Source organism: Gallinula chloropus, assembly GCF_964237585.1.
Source record: "Gallinula chloropus genome assembly, chromosome: 11".
Lineage (NCBI taxonomy): Eukaryota > Metazoa > Chordata > Aves > Gruiformes > Rallidae > Gallinula > Gallinula chloropus.
Window position 1 is genome coordinate 337,037 of NC_140096.1, and position 22,904 is coordinate 359,940.

Here is a 22,904-nt window from a genome sequence, read left to right on the forward strand (position 1 = left end):
AAGGGCAGATGTCCAAGAGAATGGTCCCCTGGTTGGCCCAGAAGGGGAGGCTCCCATCTCCATCTTACCTGACCCAATAAGGTCTGGCCCTGATTCTTGTCCTCTTTCACCCTGCAGAGTGCTGGACCAGGCATGCTGTCAGGCTGTGTTTTCCTTTCCCAGGCTGAAAACTTCATAGAACTTGGAGGGAGATGGGTGATGCTGAGATCTTGCCCTGGCATCAACTTTGGCAAACTACTCCCCCATCCCTGCCTTCTTGCTGGACTGAGAAAATAGGATCATGTTGGAGGATTCCCTCTCCTTAATGTCCAGGGAGATTCAGGGAGCCCTGTGGGGAAGTGAGCCATAATCCCTCAGGTATGGGCCAGCCAGGTGACCCAGACAAGGGCCGGCTGGGCATCACTGCTGTCCCTGGCAGGGAGAGGTACACCCAGGTCTGCACCAGCTACCCAGGGAGGGAGGTGAGGCTCACCAGTCCCTGCTGCAGCGTGGCAGTGCTGGATGGTCAGGGCTGTGCAGAGCTGTGGCAGGGACAGGGAGGTGGACCTGCCTGTCAAAATGTGCCACACCAGATGGGGAAGCACCAGGAGAGGCTTCAGCCTACCCCAGCTATATATGAGCTGGGAGGTGAATGCAACCGTGCAGGCGAGGATGGGATGGGTTCCTGGTGACACTGCCCGTGCCAGGAGCAGGGAGGGCAGGAGGGATGTAAGCAAAGGGGCACTAGGACTGGGCATGAGGAATTCCAGTGTCCTGATGAGTGCAAACCCACAGCCCCTGTGATCTGTCACAGCGTGTGTCTGTGCCAGGGGTCATCCAGTGCTGATGGCCATGTCCCTGCACCCTCTGCACCACAGAAAAGGAGGTTTTCACACCTTTTTCTCATCATGTCAAGGAGAAAAGCACTACAGATTAAAATCACAGCCACAGTGGTTGCCCGTCCCTGTGGTAGTATGGCAACAGGATGACCTTGCCAACAGCAGGAAGTTCAAAATCTGTTCATTGCGTTGGGACAAGCCAGCTGGCAGGGCATCCACCAGAGCAGCCAGAAACCACCAACCCCCTGCATGGAAAGATGTGTCAGAGAAGACATCTAGGATGACAAACTGCCCAGGTGGGACCTACCTGGGGGCATCAGACCAAATATCTGCTGTCTGAGCCTGTTTCTCAGGGGTTGGTGCTGCCTGCAAGCAGCTCATGGGGTGTGGAAAATCTGTGGGAAGCAGCTGAAGCATAAACCTCTGCAACTGGCAACATGTTGGGTGTGTTACTTGTGCTTTCTGACCCATCCTCCCCTGGGAGCTGGCAGGGGAAGGTGCAGGCAGCATGGGCAGACAGCAGTGACAGAGCTAAGATGCCACATGCACCCTGTTCTGTTCACTGGGCCCTGACGCCCAGGCTAGTACCCTCTTCACCATTAACATTTCTCCTGTTATTTAGCTTGCTTCTAAAAATCATTTATTTGCTTGGTTGGTTTTGCTACGTGTGTCTATGTGGTCCGGGCCAAACAGTTCATCCTTTGGGCTTGTGCAAACCCTTACAGGAGGCTGTCTTGTTCCTCTTAGCTGTGAGCTGATGTTTAACCAAGTCAAGCATTGTTTTATTGTAATCTTTCTGCACTGGCACTGTTGCCATTGAGCATCCTTCTCCTCCTTATTCCAGGCTGTCAGCATCTTGCCCTGCCATGAGCACCGGGTTTTGCAGGTGACGCTGAGCTTTGCTTCCGTCCTGACTGGCTTGCACAAACTCTCAGATCATCTCTGGTCTTCTGTCCATACTGCAGTACGGGCAGAAGGTGGGAAGTTCTACTGGAGGAGGCTCCTGTGCAACCCTATGCACTTCCCATGGGATCTGTAACATGCCATTGAAACCGTGGAGTGGTACAGGCTTCCTTTCCTCTGAATTCAAAGAGGAGAGGACAGGTGCAGGAGAAAAGGAATGGAAAGAGAAGAGATGCCCTGTTGTGCTTCATGGGAGCAATCAGACTGGCATGGCACAAAACTAGAGCACCTTAAATTTTCTTTCTTTAAATTGCAAAAAGAGCAGTTCTTTTTGCAAGAACACACAGCTCTGCTGGGTTCATTTCCTTCTCGGGGTTACAAAATCTGCTCCTGGGTCCCCACGCAACCATCTCAGCTGTAAAGACAATGCTTTGCTCTGGTGGGATGCTCTCATGGCAGGAGAGCTTTCAGAGAGTTCTCTATAACCTTTTAAAGAAAGGCTGAGCCCACCTTTTCACAGTTTTGTTGTGCATTTTTTCCTGCATGCCATAAATGCAATTTTGGTCCATAAGATCGGTGCGTGAAGTAAGGTTAAGTCACAGGACTTCCTGGCAAAGCAGCTCATAAACAAGCTTTCTTCACTTCCCTCTTATGAAAGTTCAGCTCTCCTCTGCTGTGCTGACTTCTTTGTTTCCCTCTTCTCCCACTTATCCCCTGACTCCCATTAGTATCTGAGTCAGTCTAGTAAACATTTTGCCCTGTGGCAGCCTCTCCAAACATAGCAGGAAGATCAGGCTCCGGAGTGCACTCTTGACACATCTCCTGGTGATCCTTTCGCACTCACTGGTAGGTTATTTTGCTGTCGTTCCTCATTCACACATGGAGAAAGGGGGAACCAATGGCCCATGCATTCAGCAGCTTGTTAGCAGTGAATGGCAATAGGGTCTGCGATGCTTCCTCTTCCCCTCTTCCCTTTCTCACTCATATCCTCCCTGGACTTTAACCTTTGTAATGGCAGTTTCCTGGACTGAGTGTGCTGATCAACATCTGCTGGTAGAAGAAGGTATTTAACCAGGTCTCTCTGTGTTTTACTGAAAGATACACCCACTTCCCTGGATGCAGAGGTGGTCAGGGCCTACCGCATATGAAGGATGCACCAGCTGCTGTGAGCTTGATGCGGCCGTCTGGCACACAGGTCACACTGTCGCTGTCATGGCATTTACAGTCTCACTGGTGGCCTTGCTGGCCTCCATACACGTGTTTATGTCTGACTTCCTTGTCAGCACAAGGGATAAGTGTATGCAGCAGTTGGACCAGATACAGGAGAGCTCCCAGAGCAGCCAGGAGATGTGTTCTTATGAGTCATCCACTCTTTGGTTGCTCCTAGCTGGCAGAAAAATTACTCTGTAGGCACAGGGTTGTACTGGAAATTTCCTTTCCTTGCTGCTACCTCTGCCACTGAACCCACCTAGATCCATGCAGCTCACCAAGCTGGTGCCTTGGCCTCACCCGTTCACCCAGAGGGACCCCAGCCCTGGCATCAGCCTGTGTTTTACCTAGCTGGTTCTGCCCATATCAGTCTGATTGCAGAACTGGGACTGAAAATTGTCAACCCTGTCATCACCCCATTTACCCCACAACTAGTTTCAGCAGTGCTGGCATCTGGATCAGTTTGCTGCATTGCTTGAGGGTTCATTTCCTGGAAACAACTATTGTGAAGGCAGGAAATTTTGTACATCACCCTACTTATATTCAAATCGAGATGAATGGAGCAGGATTTTCTGGTAGCACAGTGTTTTCTTTTCATTTCTGTTATCTTTCTACTCTGCCTGGTTGTAAAACTAGTAAAACTCTAAACTGTTCTCACCTCAGCTTCTTAGTGTCCTCCCTTTCCCTCTTACTGTCCTTGCTGAAGTTTTGAGCATCTCCTGATTTTTCTCTACACAGGAGCTGCCATCTGTGGTGTCTAGCAGCACACCCAAAGCCAGGCGCTTACTGTTCTTGTCAAGTGACAGTCCAACTAGAACACAGATGTTGAGCCTCGTTTCCCACAATCCAGTGGCTTTTGGACATTTTTCCAAGAGATTTGTTCTGTTCTCTCCTCTTGCTCAAGTTCCCTTTTAACAACTCTGCTTAGCATGTCTTTTATTCAAACAGCAGCTTCCTTTTGACACTCTCGGTGAAGGCGTGTGTGTCACTTGGTGCCCTGGGAGGAATTTGAATAAATCGGACCAGACAAAAATGTCTCTGTTCCCTCTCCAAGGAAGGTATCAGATTCCTGCATGTCATGTGTATTTCTGCTCTAAGGAAGAGCTCAGTAACAGTGGTATTATCAGGCTGCCCATTCACGTTGATTCCTGGCTCAACCACATCCAATTCATTCAATAAAAAGACTGGTTGCCATTGTTACTAAGTTCCTGATGGAGGCTCCAGTGGGTCTCCATGAGCTGAGCTGTGGTCTTTCCCCTACTAAGGCACCAACATTATTAGGTATATGTGACAAGTACAGCACTTGCCTCCACTGCCTGTGACAGTATTCCTGCCCTGCCAGAGCTCACTGTCCTGTTTGGACTCGGCTCAGCCCTGCGTCACAGTACTGCTTCCGCAGGGATACAGGAACATACAGCTAGAAACAGAGTGGAGGGTTTTGCATTTAATGTCCTGGTTTGGCCTTGCGGGAGTTGTAGGCAGAGGCAAAGACAACAGGTCTCTGCCTACCCTGACCATTCCTCAGGAAGCTGCATGTTAACTGGGAGTCATCAAGCACATCTCTCCCTGCATTGCCTTCAGGGAAAAGTACTTTTCCACGGCTGCTTCCTATTGCTTTCTTCCTCTGCCTGAACTGGGGTAACTGGGAAGAAACCATCCATGGGCTGGGGTGATGAGCACATGCTCCAGCCGCTTGGAAAGAACGGCCGTGCTGCCATCTCTTCCTATCTGCCAGCAGCACTGCAGGGGTGGTGGGTTTTCAAGCTGTATTCCTCCAAGGGAACTATGAGGTTATTTCTAGCTTTGACCAAATTTTCTCTTCTGAGCGTCCCTGTCTGTGCTCCCCACCATGCCGTGACCGCTCCGCCAGCCTGTTTTCAGCAGGTACTGATAGCTGTGATGTGCCAGGAGCCCTTGGAGGGCTGCCTGAGCATTTTGTGAGCCCCGTTGCCACGATACTGAATGCAGAGCAGATGTTTATTTCAACAGAGATGGCTTTGATTCCTTTTCAACTTTTCTCTCGAGCTGCCATCGTGTGTGAATACTTCTTCCCAGGAGCCAAGTGCTGTCAGGGCCCAACAGGCAGGCATTGTCGCTGCAGCCAGCACGGAGGGAAACAGGGTTGAGAGGCATGTGGCAGAGCAGCACAAAGCAAGCTGATGGCCCAGGCCTCTCAGGAAGGATGGTTGAGGATCTGGGGAGGCTGGCTGAAAATGGGAGTGCATGGACAGGCATGTCTCCATGCACATGCATGTGTGCATGTATATGTATGTACCTGTGTTTGTGTGGCTTCACTGTGATACTGAAAGTCTGGCAAGTCTGGGGAGAAGCAGTCTCCTGCTCACAGCACTTCATTTTTCTGTTTCCTCCCAGTTGCCTTCATCAAATCATTGCTGCCTTGCTGCAGATCTGGACCCATCTGTCTGGGGACAGAGCTGATGAGACCACCCTCTTTTCAAGAGTAAGAAAAGCCAGGCACCAAAAAGCATTGAGGATGTGGTAGAAAAGGTAAGGATATTCCTTTCTTTAGGCCAGCAATTCCAGGTGAGAACTACTGAGAAGAGATCCTACTTCTTCCTGAGTTTATGTCTTCCTTTTTCCCTTTACTTTTCCTTTCCTCTATAGTTTTTCTGTTACAGTCTTTTAAAATATATCTCTTCTCTTTTCTCTCTTACCTTTAACATGTCTTCTCTCTTTCTCTCCACCCTTTTCTTGGTGCTGGCCCAAGTAAGCACCAAGAGTAGCCTGCCCCCAGAAAGCAGCCTGCCTCAAGCCCTGCCCAGGACTATCAGCCTCTTGCCCCTTTGGAGTGGGTTCTTTGTTAGTATGGAAATTCCACTAGAACCAACTTCTTGTCGCTGTTCCCTTATATAGAAATGTTTTAAATTCTATAAATACTGCATAAAATGGTTGCAGTGGCGATGCAAAGAGGCTGTGCTGAGGGGCTGGCATTTTGTTTGCCTGCTGGCAGGGCCTCTCACTTCCTTCACCCCTTCCACTGTTGTGGCCAAACTATTTTTGGTATTCCAAGAGCGCAAGCTTTGCTGAAATTTCGGTTTCCTGCTAAGGAGGGAAATTAGAGCAGGGAAGAGTTATTTAAAAGAATAAAGTGTATTTGCAAGCAGGGAGGAGAATATATTAAGAACATTAATTTAAGAAGGTCAGTGTTCTGTAATGTTAAACTACTGAATTGGATGTAATTACCTATAAATATATATATATACAAGTGTATACAGTTTATTTTACAGAGGGAAGTGTACGTATATTTGTAATAAAGAGGTCAGAAACTCAACATTAGCCCTATCTCACTTATGTCTCAACCTTGGAAGCACAGGACTATCCTATGGAAGACTGGCTTCTTTAAGACAAATGTTATATTGAAATGAAAAGCTCACCAGTACAAGGATCTTTTTCTGATGAAAGTGGAAAGTTTGCCCTTTAAACCTGCGAACAGTCCGTTCAATTTATCATAATCTTTGGTCACGTAATGACTCACCATCCACCACACTCCTATGATATGCATTCTCTATTAGCTTGCTACCTGTGTAAGGACAGCTTACTAATTTTTTTCCTGTTATGGAAAAACAAAGATTATGTCAAAGAAGAACTCCTAGGAAAGGAATGAAACTGTGGTACAGGCTGCTGTAGTACCACAGGCACCATGACTACTTGTCTCATTAGCATGTAGCTCAGCCTGTCACTGCAGGACAATTCCTCCTGTCTCAGATGGGTGCCGTTCAGCCAAACATTAACCCTCCAGGCTGAAACATAGGAACAGGCCCATGATGGAGAACAAAGCCCATCTACCACATCAGCTCATCTCTGGCTGGAGCCAATGGGGGGGCTGAGGGAAGCGCCTGACAATGGAGTGAGCAGGGCAAGGCTTGCACTCGCCTGCGGGGATTTGCAGCTCACGTACTTCCTCAACCAGAGGTGCTGGTTTTATAAACAGTATATCCCTACATTGAGGGTTTGTTGTTTTGTTTTGTTTGTGGGCTTGGTTTTTTTCTCTCCATTAAACTGCCCAGTCACAGGCAGAGGGTTTGCCAGCTTAACTATACCCTGTGTGAAGAAGTGCCTCCTTTTGTTTGTGTTGAACTTGGCACCTGCTTGTTTGATTTAATGATCTTTAGTCTGGCATTGAAGATGGTGAACCTCAGCATCCCTCACCCCTTCTCCATCCGAGGCATTTACCTCAACCTGACTGTTTTCCTTATAAGTACAGGAAGCATCAATTAAAAAAAAATAGTTCCACCATTTCTAAGAAGATTGCAGGGAGATGTATCATTTGCCTGTGCTAAAAAATACCATTTTGACTGTCTTCTGAGCATTTTTGGAATGTGGTAAAGCATTCATCCTCATGTCAAGGAGATGCCATTGCCGTCCCCTGGAGCAGATGCAGAGGTTGGCCACATTATGTGAATAATTTGTGAACACTGAGCTGACACTGACAGACTTCAGCAACTGAATTCTCTGAATCCATTTGAGCTGAAATTGCTCCTTGCTCCCACTGTTCCTCAGAGTGACTGAGCTGGCTGCTCTGGGGAAACCCAGAGCTACAAAAGGCTTTTTTCCCAACTAGTTCTTCTGGTGGTGTGGGGCTGCTGTCACCATGCTGGGAACAAGGGGAACCTCTGCTTTATGTCGTGGCACTCGGCTGTGTGCACCCAGGCTGCAGGAGGCTGCAAATAGCCATGCCAGGTCGCAGAAGCAACTGGAAAGGTCAGATGCTGCAGGAGAACAAGGAGAGGCAAACAGGATGGATACAGGGCACAGAAAGGAAAGCAGTGGGCAGAAGTGGATATACTATGGTGCTGTTTCTAGTCCAGCTGCAAGGCTTTATAATTTTAAATGACTAACTGGATACAGAAATACCAAAGTTGCAATATAGTAAATAGCTACAGCTACTTCCCATGTTAGTGAGTATCAGCAGTTTCTAGTGGCAGTGCTGGAAATTCTGCAGCTGCTGAATATGTCACCTTTAAGGCAAAGTGATTTGCCCAATGCCTATGAATTTGAGCCTGATTTCTATTGAAGAACAGATAAATTATATCCTTGCAAAACCATTTCCATGTTCCTTTTACACCTATGGTGTTTTCATTAATCAAATATACATCACTTGCTTCCCAATCCCAGTTAATTTTTAACATCCACAACATTTTTTGCAAGATGTTTCAAATGTAAAAACATGGAAGGTGTTGAATTTTACCAGTTTGGGATGCTGTATTCTGCTTCTGTGTGCTGATTTATTACCTGTCCTGCTTGTACTGAAAGAAAAGGACAAGGGGGAGAGGGAGAATTGTGGAGTCACCTCTAAATGCATCAGATGGGATGCTGTGTGGACCCACGAGACCAGGTCAGCACTGCACTGGATGACTGAACTTTGCAAAGGCACCCAGAGGGTTTAAAATACCCAGGTCCACCCCAATACACAGAAACTGGGCATCACATTTCCTAGAAAGATACAGGACTCTGTTGGGGTCTTTCCTAATAGTGAGTTTGCATCAGCTCTGCTGGAAACAGAACAGACACCTACTTCTGCCCTCACTCCAGAAAATCCCTGTGAGGAGTCCCTGGAGTCCACAGCTATAAGATGCAGTATTTTTCCATTTTGCAGTGTAAGTAATTTCATTTTATTCATTTTCTTTTGGAGGTTTGAAAGAAAAGTTTACCACTTTCTGTGGTAGGTCTAAACCACCTAACATGGTGCAGGCGCTCTCAAAGAGCCCCGTGTTTTGACTAGCTCCCTGCAGTCTTCAGATGTAAAAATAATGACATTTTCACACCAGCAATGCAAAAATGGTAGTTAAACACACGAAACAGTAGAAGGTCTGACTTGGGTCACATCACTACTGTGAGCCATCCAAAGTGAATTATAGACACATTTTAAGTCTTGGAAAATAACAACAACATGTATTTATTTACAGGGCAGGCTGGGAGGGGGCAGGGAAGGTCTTTCATACGGCAGTATCAGCAACTGACAATCTGACTTTCTTAATGCACACATTAGAACTTGCTAATTACAGAGTGGCATATAATATTACAACCCTTTTCTTAGATGTTATGGTGCCAGCCTCCCTCACTTCGCAGCCTGGCTCGCTGATTCAGTCACTACGTGACCAACTGATTACTTAAGATTCCCTGACAGATTTTCCTCCTTGGCTTCTCTCACCGTATCATCCTGGGGCTTCCTGAGCACCTATGGCAGAAACAGCTTTTTGCTGAACATTTTGCTTTGTGGTGCTGTCGCTGCAGTTCCCTTGGCCAACCTGCCATGGGTGGGAGATAACCACTGATATAATTCCAGGGGAGAATACCTTGCCACATGCATAGCAATTGTCCTGCTCTTAACTATTAAATAAATTTGTTACAGTCCCTTTCATGTTATATCAAGCTGTGTGCAAGTCAGAAATACACAGGTCTCAGTATATGGTCCCAAAATGGGAAGCTACTTTCTCTGCTACAATGTAAACTGGTGCCTTCAAGAGGAAATAGGTGAGGGAGAGAATAAAATCCAGACAAGGCTGAGGTAACCTGTTAGTGGGGAGAAAAGTCAAGGTAACAGATGGATAGCAAAAGAAAAGCAGAACCTCAGAGCCAGAAGAGGAACAGAGAGATGGTAATGCATTAGCAGTGTGGAACAAAAATCCTCATAGGTCATTTGTCAGGATTTTTTTCAGGGGTCATGTTCTAACGAACATTAAAAGGTAAAAAGAGAAGTGATTTAAGTACGTTTGAGCAGAATGAACCAGGCAGGACTCAGAAGTTCCATGAATAGATGTATTTATTTACTGAACCACTGTATGTAAGAAAGCTTTTTGCCAGTAGAAATCCCCTTTTCTTCCCAAAGGTTTATTAATCAAAAACATTTTTAAATTTAAATACACGATATAAAATTACAGAAAATACTTAAATATTCCACCCATTAAATTGTACTCCTTATAGGCTCCTAGGTAATTTAGACATATAACTATCACATAGAAGCCTTTTTAAGTCATGTTATTTTTTTAAAAGGTGCAGAAGAAAGTAAATATTTTAACAACGGTAAAGGCTTAACAAACTGGCAAGTTGGAAAAAAAAATATTCCAGCCTGAGCCGTGAGCCTGTCCTTAACTAACATCACTGTGAGTTTGTTTTTCGGTTCAAACCACAGCGACTTAAGGATGGAAAGACTGCTTAACTCTGAAATTCTTGGCTCTAGCCTGTTTTAACACAACCTTACCTTTAACAGAGGTGTTCTGTATTCCTTGCCACAGTGCAGTCTTTCTCCAAAGTTGTAAGGGAGGGAGACTGTCTTCCATCGCATCCTTTCCAGAGGGACTCACCCTCTGAACAGGACCCACCCTCTGATACAGCCAACAGCTTAACATCTCCAGTTTACTTTACATATTCTTGACTTTTAGGCGTGTCAGCCTGAGAATTTGAGGGATGTTGTTACATACTTGCAAGGATATTCATGACAGGCCCAATATGATTCTACATTGTTGCTCAGACCAGTGTCATGAAAGATACCGTTTTCAGCTTTGCTTGAGTAACTGGCAAAACTTTTGATGTATGGGACTGTGAATCACACACATGAATAGGTGACTCATGTACAAATGGGAAAAATGTCACCCGAAAACACTGTTAATTTTCTCTTCCTCAGGCCCTGCAAAATGTGAAGGGAGAATGTTTTGGTCTTGCAGAAGGTGAGGGGCAGCCTACCCCACTGGAGAAGGCAGTGGCACTGAGGCATGTTAAACGTGTCTTGGAAAGGTCCCACAGCAGCTGGGGCTGGGTGGTGGGGGGCCAGCCGGGGTAGGAGATCCTCCTGAGAAGGCAAGCACACCAACCATGCCAGTGCGGGAGTGGAACCCCCACAGCCGCATCAGACTTGCCCACGCTACCTTCACAGAGGCTGGCTGCCTGGTGTCCCTGATACGAGACATCACCTCTTTGTTCACAAAAGCAAATAAACCCCATAAAATGTACACCGAGTTATCTGCACCGGTGTGTCTCTGGGCGCAGGGGCTCAGGGTGTGGTGGTGGTGGCTCGGGGGTGCAAGGGCCTGAGGCCGTGTCTGGGGCTACGGGCGCGGTGCCAGCTCGAGTGGGAGGCCAGGCCCCAGCGGCGGCCTGCCTCTGCGGGCAGGACGCCGTGACTGCGTACCCGCGGGGTTCAGGCCGGTGCGACGCCGCGCTCGTGGGCCCTGGCCGGTGCCACCGTGCCCAACAGGCCCAGGGAGCTGCGAAGCGTCGCGGGCCGCCCCGACCTCGACCCGGGCCGGCGCCGAGGGGCCGACTCAGCCCCTCCCTCCGACCCCCGGTCCCTGCCCTCCCGCCGCGGGCGGCCCGAGGCACTCGAGGAGGCGGGGGCAGTGACGCCAGGGCCCGTGCGGCGGCGACTCCGCCTCGCGTAAGCCGGATCCGAGAAGGAAGAAGGCGCCGCACCACAGCAGCCGCTGTCTCCTGCCGGAGCCCGACATGGCGCTCTGAGCCCAGCCCCGGCCGTGCCGAGAGCTGCCACCTCGCGTGCCTCTGCGGAGGGCCCCGAGCAGCCGCCTCCGCGCCGGGACCGGGAAGGGGGGCATGGGCAGGGCGCGCGGCGCCAGCCGGCAGGGCCCCTGCTAGGAGCCCGGCGGGCATGGGAGAGCGGCGCTAGGGACCCCCTTCCCGCCCGCGTCGTGCAGCTCGGCCCCAGCCCCGCGGCCGCGAGGTGAGCCGGCGGCGGGCGGGGGCTGCAGGGCAGGGCGGGCCGCGGGGAGGGAAGGAGGGAACGCGGCCCGCACTAAAGCCGCCTCCCCGCCGCTTTGTCCTTCCAGGCCCCGCCGCCGCCCAGGAGCAGGGAGGCCGAGAGAGGGGAGCAGCGGGCGGCGCCCGGCCGCCGCAGCCCGCCATGGCCCACTCGCCTGTGGCGGTGCAAGTGCCCGGCATGCAGGTGAGCTCCGCGCTGCGCTGGCCCCAAAATGGAGGCGACGGGCCCGGGCTCGTCCCCGGCTCCGGAAGCGGCTCTTGCGGCCCCACTGGGGGGAGGCCGCTGCCGGGGCGCAGGGGCCGGGGGGCCGCGGGTGGGCGAAGCGGGGCGGGCGGCGCGGCCTGGCCACGGAGGGGCCGCGGAAAGGCCTCGCTCGGTCTAGGGAGGAGCGCGGGCCGGAGCCCTCGCCGAGCGAAGGAGGGAGGGGGGTGTTCTGAGGTAACGGGAGGCCCTGGAGGGGCCCCGCGCCCTCAGCGTGCCCGGAGGGGGGGGGGGGGGGGGGGGCCGCGTACCTGTACCCAGCCTCTCGGAGGCGAAGGGTTTCCCCTCCCTACCATCCCCCTTTGTTCAGGGTTGCGCTGCGTCCAGGAGCACGTAAGAGCTTCTAAAACTGATTAAAGGGAAAATGAAGTTAATCGTAGGGTGTGTGGGTGTGCTGTAAATGACAGATCGGGCTCGCTGGCGAGCGTACCTCCTGCAGGACTTCCCCACCGACGTGCGCTTGGCGCTGGGCCTGTAGTGCAGCTTCACTGGTGGACCTTGCGATTGATGGGAAGGTGATAAACGTGAGGTCCGGTGGTGGCAGAGTACAGCGGGCAGCTTGTGGTGGGAGCCGTCATCTCTCAGGAGCTTACAGCCCTCTTCGGCTGGGAATGAGACCTGGTGCCCTTTATCTGTGTGTGTGGTACCTGTTTAGAAAACAAACAAGCTATTACGTTAATTATTTTCATAGGAAAGGTGGAATACCTCTGAGTCTTTGTTCTTACTTCTGGGCAGTCTTACACAAGTTCGGTCAGAGATCTTTATCAAACATAAAGGAGCAGAGTGCCAGACTTGTTCCAGTGTTGATTTTCTCTTGTCGGACACTGGCAGCCCAGTCAGTGTTTTGAGCTTTCTCTTGACTTCTGCGATATTCATACTTGTGTACTATTGGATGGGTTTTTCAGTTCAAATAACATTGATACAACTGTGTATATGAGATGTATGGTAAAGAGTTAATGAGGTTTCAGAACAGAAAGTAAAAATTTCTCTTTGTCAGGTATTTATATCACTTTCAGAAGCGTAGAACTTGCATAGGAACTGTTTATACATCCCTTTAGGCCAGTTACAGTACCAAAGTTTGGTTTACCTTTCTATTTCTAATAATTCACAGGGTTTCGTAAATTAATTTTGATCTTCCACTGACTTGTTGTTGATGAGGACATTAACCACACTTGCTCAGCCTCCTTGTTACATGAACATTTCAGGGTTTTTGTTGTATTGCTACATCCTAAAGAAATCTCGTGACAATAGGTTTAGAGGCATTAGCCTGAGCTGTTTCTGTCTCTTTTTTTAGTGTATTTGTATTTGGGAGACTTCTATTTCAAAATCCAGGTTTGTCAATTTCTCATTTTTATATCTGCTTAGTGTCCTATTTTTCAATAACTGTCGTGTCATCGCAAAAGGACCTTGAAACTATTTAAGGTCCTGTTTTCCATTGTTAAACCAATAAACTTTATGTAATAGCATACTTAGTTCCACTAGTATTGTTGTTATTTTAACCCAGACCCCTTAATATGTATCTGTAGGCTTAAAGCCTTTTTTTAACTGTTAGATATGTACAGCTGTGTAGAATAAAAATATGTTTTTCCCTTGGTGACCTTTCTGGGTTTGTGAAGGCTGTTACCCAACTCCTGAAAGTCTTGGAATACAAAGAAATAGAATTTAGCGCAAAATTAGTCTGCTAATGCCTTTTTTTAGGAGAGTCATTTATAATACAGGAGTTTTAATTAAAAGAAAACCATTCTAGGAGAGCGTGGTAGGCAGAGGTAGAAGGGTTGCATTGGTTGGGGTGTTTTTTTTTTTTTTTTAAACCTTTCCAGACTTCTGTTGGGATCATCCAAGTGATGATAAAAGCATCCCTGATTCTGCTCAGCATTAAAGTAAATGCATGGTGATTGCCTGAAGAAGGAAATAAACAAGTTGTTCTGTGATGGAAGATCCAATAGTTACATTAGAACTACTACTGTGGGAATGTGCCTGTAAGGTCAAACCCCTTGTTTTGTAGTCTGCGTTGAAGGAAGCATTTATTTGAATGTAACAGTCGGAAACTGAATTTGCCAGACAATATGTTTTAGGTTTGAAATTTTCACTTTTTTTGTAACCTTACAGTTTCCCTTGCATGCCATTATACACCACCCTCCTCCCTCAAATTCCAAAACAATGTTATATAATTCCCATGAAGACTATGACAGTTTATTGCCAAAGTATAACAGGAGCTTTTTTGTTGTTTTAAGAACCTTCATCTTACAAAGAGTCAGTTTACCTTTAAAAAAAAATTAAGCATGGAAAATTACAGACAGACAGAGTTATTTGGTGAACTTTCAGTACCCTCACAGCAGTAGAAGACCCAGAGGTAGTATTACCTGTTGCCCTTATGAGCAGTTACATAGCCATTTATTTATGTAGTGCTTGTGTTCTGTTAAACTTGTCTTGTGTCCCTAACAAAACTAAATTGTACAGCTAACAATGCAAACAACTTCCTAAACACATTCATTTTCCTTGCTCCTTTGGTAAGGCTCCACTTGACCCAGTTGTATGATGTTAACTTACCCATCAGCCAAACTTCTAAGCCCATTCAATAAAATCAGAGTACTCTGTGAATTTGTAAAATGAGTGCTCTGAACTTGATACATCAAATTATGGCACTTTATACAGAATCCAAGACTAGAAGGAGAAATGAAAGGTTGATGTAGATGTTTGAGTGTAATTAAGATGTCCTGGTTACATGAAGCACAGTTTGCAATGACTTTTTATTTAATAATTTACAATTTCTTGCTTTTTTTTAATAAGATAGAAATATTGGAACTAGTATTTAGTCTGGAATGCTTTGAGTTCTGTGTGAGAATTTTGTCCACTGGCACTATCTTCAGGGAATCCAGCTGAACTCCTATATACAGAGCTCAAATAAAAGCTGCCTTTTTTAGCTGGTAGAGCTTTGCATGTATAAACTTCCCATATTCTAATGTGTTGTGCAAAATCTTAAGTCTCTGATATACTCATTCATTAACTGACAGAAACGTTGATTCTTCTCATTTGTGTTTCTTGTCAGCATGCACATCTTTGGAACTGGGCTTGGGGCTTTATTTCTCCTTATCTCTGCTATCCTACTCATTTAAAAACTTTTTGTTTCCTTTCTCGTGGCTTGTGTTGATCTCTCCTGATCCTGTATGGCAGTAGTCTTGAGTGCAGCCTGAAAGGTTGTTTAGACCTGATCTCCATCTGTTTTTGTTGGCATTCAGACTATTTTGTGCTAAAGAGCCTAACTTCCTCTAAAAGCAGAGCAGTCAGAGGCATGTGACCTGTCAGCCGGTGTGCTCTGATTCACAATTGAAGGACTGACTGCTTAAATGCAAGCTTGGATGTAAAGGTGAGATTTACTCTGTGCTGCCAGTTAATAAACTTGCTCTAGGGTGCAGCTCACTGAACAACCTGAGCCTGGCAGCAGCAGGATCTCCCTCTAGAGTGGTCAGATGCAGATCAGTTGAGAGTTTAGGTATTGTATGGGTATAGAGAGATTAAAGGAGAGAGGGCATTTAATTTTGGAAGGGGTCTTTTTCATAGACCAAGGAAAATTACATTTTCTCTGAAGTTGGTGCATCTGTAGGAATGGGTTCTGTGTGTGGTGCCTAAAGCTAGTCTGAAGCGTGTCACAATTCTGGATGCACTGTAGGTGCAACAATACGACCTCTGTGAAGAGCAAGCAGTCAGATGCTGTCAAATGCTTAAATGTTTAGAGGGTAAATATTGGAGGAACTTAAACCTTTGAAAAAAGATCCATTCAAGGATCTGGTAACTCATTCCTCTTCTAGGAACTGAGCTGCATCCTATCCTGATGGTTCTGCAGTAAGTTTGAAAACGTTTTAAACTTTTATTTAGAGACAAAACTTCCTTGAGGGAATCTGGAAGGTCTCATGCTTGCAGGACACCAGGGGACTTCACAGTGCCTAGAAAACAGGGATTGCTTATGATTAAGCTGGGGTGGACTCTAGTGTTTTGGTGATGAATACCTTGTCTGATTTCAGTTCCTTGGTTTGTACTGTGAGTCACAGTACAGGCAGACTGCAGGAAGACAGTGTTTTAAGACCTGTGGAGAGCATGCTTCTTTGCTGCTTGAAGCAGATAGGCATCAAAATATTTGTGGAATTCAACACTGTGGTTGTTCTTTTCCTGGTTGTGCTTGATGTACAAGCTGTATCATACTTAATAGTAGTCTGCTAACTCAGCTCAGGCTTTATTACCTGAACTTTGTTCTTCCATCTTGTGTATTGTGATAAGTTATTCTGATGAGAAATAAAAGTAGGGCTCAGTCATACTTGTACTGTCTTACCATTTTCAAAGTAGGTGGATAGAGCAAGCTCTGGAAAGTGATCTATGGGGCCATGTAGGTATATAATAGGCTGGAATTCAGCAGATGCTTCTTATTGGGTTTAGAAGAAAAAATGCACAGCAGTCTTTTACTTGTATTTCCTGTGCAGATTTTACAGTTTTATACATGCATGAAGTACACTGACCTGGAATTCAGAGGCAAATCTGCTGAATCTGCGGGCAGCACATAAGACAAACTCAACTTGTCTTACCTTAAATCTGAGTGCTGTTCTGTGTCATCATATAGTCTGTTTTGGGCAGAGGATAACTTGTCCCAGAAGGTAAAAAATTACTTCTGGAACCAGACTTTTAACTTAAAAATATAATTATGACTTTATTCTGCAGTGGTTTGTTTCTTTTTTCTATGGAATTTAACATTGGAAAGATGTGCACTGTTTGTTTTTGAACTTTAGTGTCTTATTGTTGTGTTCTGCAAGTCCTGATGAAAGCTTTCTTTTTCTTTTCTCAGTTTTGAGGAAAGGATAATGTATAGCAAGTAGTAGCTCAGTAATGTATTGCAATTCGTTAAAAAGCCCTGAAACAACCGAAATTCTTTAGCTGCCTATTCTGAGGGGACCGTTGTTTTTTATATATAGTGACTTTGTGGCACACCATGAAGAGTATGTATGATTGAAAGTGCTTCTGCAGCAGTATTTGTCACGAGACCTATGAAATACCACAGTAAAGACAGGCAAAAGTATTATCCTGAGTTTTCGTAGGTTTCAGTTGTCCCCAAAAGTACAAGGATAATTTTTAAACCTGTTAGTAAAAGAACCATTTGTTTGCTCTTTGATTGCCTTCAGATTAAGAGTCATGAACTCTGAGAAGTGATAAGAGACTGTTGTTTTGTCTTTCACTTATTCTTAGGGACTGAGTTTAATAGATAGGCACTCAAATAGTTCAGGGATGGAGTTGAGGATGAGCAGTACAAAGTTGATTTTGACATTATTCTGTAACAAAAAAAAATTCTGACATGCTGTAATTAGTAGCTACATGTACATTGTCTTTGTAGAAATAGAGTTGGTGAGGTATCTATCATGTCAGGAACCACTGTTAGAAATTCAACAAATTTTGTTGTAACTTAAAACAATCGAAAATCAAATTCGTTCCTAATAACATTCACCAGTATTTAATGAAATGTCACTTGTTCTTTAAATTTAAACTTCTAGCAGTTCTTCCAGAATGAGTCTGTTCTGCTGATTAAATGAGGATCACTGAGCACACTCCTTAACTCTGAAGGAAAGACTTAAATCGCACGGGAAGGGTGCCCATATAGTGATATTCATTGAAATCCGTTCTGCCAGAGGGATTGCTAGCCAGATAAGTCTGGCAAAAAGAACTCTGAGCGAAGCGATTAATAAAGGGACTGACAAGGTAACTGTAGCTTACTCTTCTTCTGTCTTCTGTGCGTGATTTTGCAGAGAAAGGCTATACTGATTAGGTCTATAGCTTGGAAAAGAGCATGGCTTCAGATCTTTTTTTTTAATGGAGAAAGTTTTGAAGAACTGTGCAGTTGACTCTTAAAAGCATGAAGCCAAATTTATCTTGCCAAAATCTGTATTTGAATGGTCTTGATGGAGGCAGCATATCTGGAAAAGGTTTGTGGTGTGCTCTGTCTTGGATCTGCCTGGATTCTACATGCATTAATGAGGGAGAACAAGTTACAAGAAGTATGAGTTATCTGCAGGTTTCACATTTGAGCCTCAGAGCCCGGGGTGGCTTCACTGTATTCATGAACTAGAAGTCAAGAACCATCTGTTCATTCCTGAAGAATCTGGGTTTTTTTTTCCATTTTCCACCTGCTCCCCAAATTTTGCAGTCTTTCCCTCCAACTGGGTACTTTTATATGTTCTGAATATTTGAATACTGTTGACTAGAGTGGATCAGAGGGTGTCTGTGCTTTGATCAATGTCAAGTTGTATTTCAGTGCAGGCTTCAGTGTTGGAGCTGAATGCAGGATAATAAAAACACTGTACAGCTGAAAATTACCATGACTGTTGGCTGAATGTAAAATACTGAAAAAGACTGATTTTCTACTGGTCTAAATCAGTTAAAAACATAGAGAGAATTATGAGGGGAGGAAGATGATCTCGCTGTTGATCTCTCACCTAGGAAGGTGTCATCTGGCAGCCCGTCATAGCAAGAACATTTTTACATTCCTGCACAGCGTTATTCCAGCCTAGTTGGCAAGGAGAATCTGAATTTTTTTTTCAGGGTGTTTCTCTTCCTCCCTTCCCCCTTGCCTTTTATGTAATGAGATCCTTTGCCATGCTATGAATGAACTGCAAAGTAATTGAAAAAGGAGTTTCCTGAAACGGGCAGGTTAGTTCTGGCAAGGTGGTTTTTTGCTTCCTTTGTAGCTCATTTTGGACTTGTATTTCTGGTTTTTTATTGTGCGCTTCTTGTAGCTTCAGGTCCAGTGTGATTGATACCATCAAGGGCTAGTATTCAAGAGGAGAATACAGCTTTCAGGCTTGTGGTCATCTAGCCTTGTGGAGAGGACAGAAATCTGGGATTCCAGCAGGCTGGTGTGTTTACCTGCTGCTTTCAAAACAGTCCCTACCAAAGCTGAAGGAATGGTGTGATACTCTTAACTGTGGATTCCCATGTGGGGTACATTGCAGGCAGTGATTATGTCTGGAGAGTTATCTGTGGTAAATAAACTTGTGGCCTGCTCTCTAACCCATGTTTTGTTCTGGAGCCATCCTCTTTCAAGCAGTGTTTTTCTGCCTTATTTTTATTTTGTTTAGCCTGAAAATAAGTAATGACTACTTCAGTAGAGAGATTTAACAAAGATAGTTATGTGTGTACTAAATGATGTTCTGTTGGTGCTTTGTAGTTTATGAACTGGCAAGTTAAACAGCTGGATGTTGTTGTTATTTTTGTTTTATCTGGATTATCATATCAATTTAATCTTATTTACTAGGAGGAAAATCTGTGTATCAAGTTCTGACTTGCACAGGAAAAAAACCCGCTAAAATGGCATTTCAGATACAGCAGTGAGCAAGCCTGTAAAATTTATGTAGTAGTTGCTATTTAGCAGTGGATACTGAATGTGTAAATAGTAGAAACATGATCCACATGCTGTAACGATAGAAGTTTATTGCTGGCAGAGTTTTGACGTCATTTTTCCTTTAAATGGGTGTGGCAAAAATAAAAAAACCCCAACCACTTGTGTACTGATAAGCAGGCTGCTTGCGGGGAGGAAAGGCACACTGCTGAAAGCAGGCTGCAGCCTGTAAATGGGTATTTTTCCTTATTCCTGTTTGATATGGGGTGTGTAATCTCTCTGCAGATGAGGTTTTTCAAAGTCTCTCAATAAAATGGAGAAATTAGGAATGTTCTTCGCAGTGAGAAGTTGCGGTAGTCTTCTGTCTTCTGCCTTCTCGTTTAGGTGTACAGGCAGTTACTTGCTTGATGTGGGTTAATTACCCAGTCACTTGCCCTGCACTGTTCAACAAAAGAGATTAAATTTGGTTTGAAAGATCAGCTTGTTGAACTCTTAATAAATGTAGAATGGAGTTTGAATACTTGGGGATACCAGACAGAACCTGGCTTCTTGAACTGGCTTCTGTCTCCATCTAAGGATGTCTTCCTACCTATGTCCTACCTAGCTATATTCAGTCACATTCTTTCAAATCATAGGAAAGTTGTAGGATTTGTGCCCCCTTCCCTCCTTAATTCCTCTGTTTTGGTAGGCCATGCCCCTCAGAAATGGGAGCAGACTGGAGAGTATGCAGCTGTATGCAGTGCTTTAAGGAGTTTTTAAAATACCATAGGTGGTTAAAAGGTATTGATATATAGAATGGAAGTGGGGCTGCGTTTGAAATGTAAGGATATTCAGTTATGGAGAAGTTTGCTGGCATGAGAAATTAACTGTTTCCTTAGTGTGAAAAGCTTCCTAAGAATTTGGTGTGGTTTTTGTAATGGCCTGTGTTAAAGAGCTAGTCTTTGGGAAACGTGTTGCTCATTTATGCTGCTTCCTAAGATGCTGCTTCATGTGTTACCAAAGTGAGCGAATAGCTAAGAATAGAGGAAGTGAGTTCAGTGGTTTCCTTTTTCAGCACAAGGCAATTGACAGCTTGCATCTGCCACAGGTCAGAGATGTTTTGAAGATGAAGGTGATTCTTTCCCTAAAAATCTGAGAATGGGTGGGCTTGAATGCTGATTTTAAGGTTTTGATAGTCATGTGAATTTTCAAGCAGCTCGCCGTATGACTTCATTAAAAACAAAGCAGCATGGGTGTTTTGCTGGGTTATTTTTGCTTTTGTTTTATATTGAAGTTCTCTAGGTTCTCACTGAAAATGGCAGCAATTCCTGGCCTTGTCAGATAATGGAGGTGTTTCATAAAGCGTCTAGCAGAGGTTAGGTTAAGGGGAGCAAAGCTCAGGTCTAGTTTTTGTTACCTACTGTGTAGAAAAGCTTGATAATGTAGAAGTTCGACACTTTATAAAAGTACATTTTTTTTTTTGATAAATACTTATTGTTTTCAGTGTGTACCATACAGTGCCAGTAAATACAATGAAGAAACTTAGATCTTGATACTTGAGTATTGAAACGGACTGCAGGGTGGCATCAGAGTTGAGTTACATGTAAAAGTCTCTAAGAAGTAACTGTGTGTGTGCAAGAGGAGAAAAAAAGATGTCTACATGTTCCACCCTTGCTTTGAATGTCTGCAGATTCCCTTTCTTCTGATTCTGAGTGATAATGGATCTGCAGCTGTGCCTTCATTAACTTCAAACTATTTACATTTTTATATATGTGTACACACACACACCTGTGGCAGTGTTTGTGTAACCTTAATTGTAATAGGATTTTAAAACAAGGTTGGTGGGAGGGTGATGGGGAGGAACTCTGGGAATTAAAATCTATCGCTACCTGTGGTGGCTTTATTGTAAAGAAGACAGACAGTCCTTAAAGGTAAAATGTGGAAATACAGATAATGTATGTGAATATTGTTATGTAATAGATGATATGTGGTGTATAATTAAAGTGTGTGTATCTATAAAATATCTGAAACTACATGCAGATAGTGTATGGAAAGGAATTAAAAAGATGCATATATCTGTTGATTAAGATTTTACTTTGAAGAAGTTCTGTAGCTTATCGGGTTTACTATTCTTATTCCATCTTAATTGCAATTTTCTTTGAGGTTTGAGCAGAGGAAAAACTTAAAGGTACTTTATTATCTAAAAACAAATGTCTATAAATAGACTGATCACCTGTGATTTCAGTCTGTTCATTCCTGATGGAGTATTTTGTAGGAGTCATATAAATGCTGAGAATAGAGGAAATGTCTTAACTTTTAATCTGTTTTGCTTTTAGTGACTTTCAAGTGTCTTTATTGTCATTGTATTTCAGGTATTCATTCTTAAGACAGCAAAAAGTATCTTGGAGACTTTACATATAATAAATGAGGCCTTGTAATTAATATGTGTTGTGGTTTTACCCCGGCTGAGAGCTGAGATCCACGCAGCTGCCTGCTCTTTAAAGGAAAAGAGGAGGGGGAGAAGGGAGGGGGGTGAGGCAAGGGAAGGGAAAAGGAAGGGGCAAATAACAACCCCAAAACCAAGAAACCAAAAGCCTGTGGGTTGAGATAAGGATAGTTTACTAAAATAGCAGAAAGATCAAATATAACAATGCTAACAGGACTTTAGAGCAAAAAATCTCTGAAGCTGTTGATACCCAATGCAGTGTCTGACCGAACCCACAGCTCAGGCCGTGCCACCCAGAGCCGTCCCGGAACCCGACCGTCCCCCAAAAACCACACGTCCTGGAGCCTCCTGCTCCTCCTCCCATCAGCCCCCCTTTACACTGAGCAAGACATAATTGGCATGGAATACTCTCTTTGGGCAGTCTGGGTCACCTGTCCTGGCTTCATCCCCTCCTTTCTCATGAATAGAGAAACATGAAGAACTGAGAAAGTCCTTGACCGCTTGACACAACTAAAACCATCAGGGTGTTATCAGCACTGCTTTCATTTTAACTCTCAAACACAGCATTCCATCCGCTGCTACAGAAGTTAACTCCATCCTGACTGAAACCAGGACATTATCCACCCCTTATTCCATACCATTTACGTCATGACTGTATCCAACAATTTCTTTTGGGTGCAACCAGTTTCTTGTTTCAGACGCACATACATGTATGTACACATGTATACACACACACGTGCCTCCAGGTATTATTCCCTTAGTATACAGACCATTCCTCTGAGTTTGTTGCGTAAATGATTTTCAGGCTCCATTCGTCGTAACAGTCTTCCATGGTGTGAGTATGCGTCATTGGATCGTTGCATGCTGCCTCTCAGGCTCTCGACTGATACACCGTACATGGTCCATGCTCATAGTCTGTGAATCAAAAGGTGTTCATTTTCAAAGGGAAAGAGGAAAAAAGTTCTTGGGAGGCCAGGTTTTGGTCCCATCATTGTGGCACTCTTCCTTCATTGACTTGTATGACTCCGGCTGTAATTCCATTGGTACAACATACACCAACGTACAGCAATTATAGCAATAATGAATGTACAATAATGGGTTATTTAGCAATTATTATAATACAGTTTCTACCTTATTAATTATATTGGCTATTCTCACCTAAAATCAAACCCCTCTGAG

General features: G+C 45.0%; 1 protein-coding gene across 3 annotated transcripts in view; it reads left to right on the plus strand.

Annotated features, from left to right (window-relative positions):
• Positions 1 to 11,735: 11,735 nt before the first annotated feature.
• The window catches only part of STK26 (serine/threonine kinase 26), a gene marked incomplete at its 3' end in the record, with an annotated part of 29,154 nt that continues 17,985 nt past the window's right edge, over positions 11,736 to 22,904 (plus strand). For all 3 annotated transcript variants that reach the window (XM_084269199.1, XM_084269200.1, XM_084269201.1), the window contains exon 1: positions 11,736 to 11,847. In XM_084269199.1, the coding sequence (XP_084125325.1) occupies positions 11,806 to 11,847 (42 nt within the window). In that variant the 5' untranslated portion in view covers positions 11,736 to 11,805. The remainder of the gene's footprint in view (positions 11,848 to 22,904) is intronic.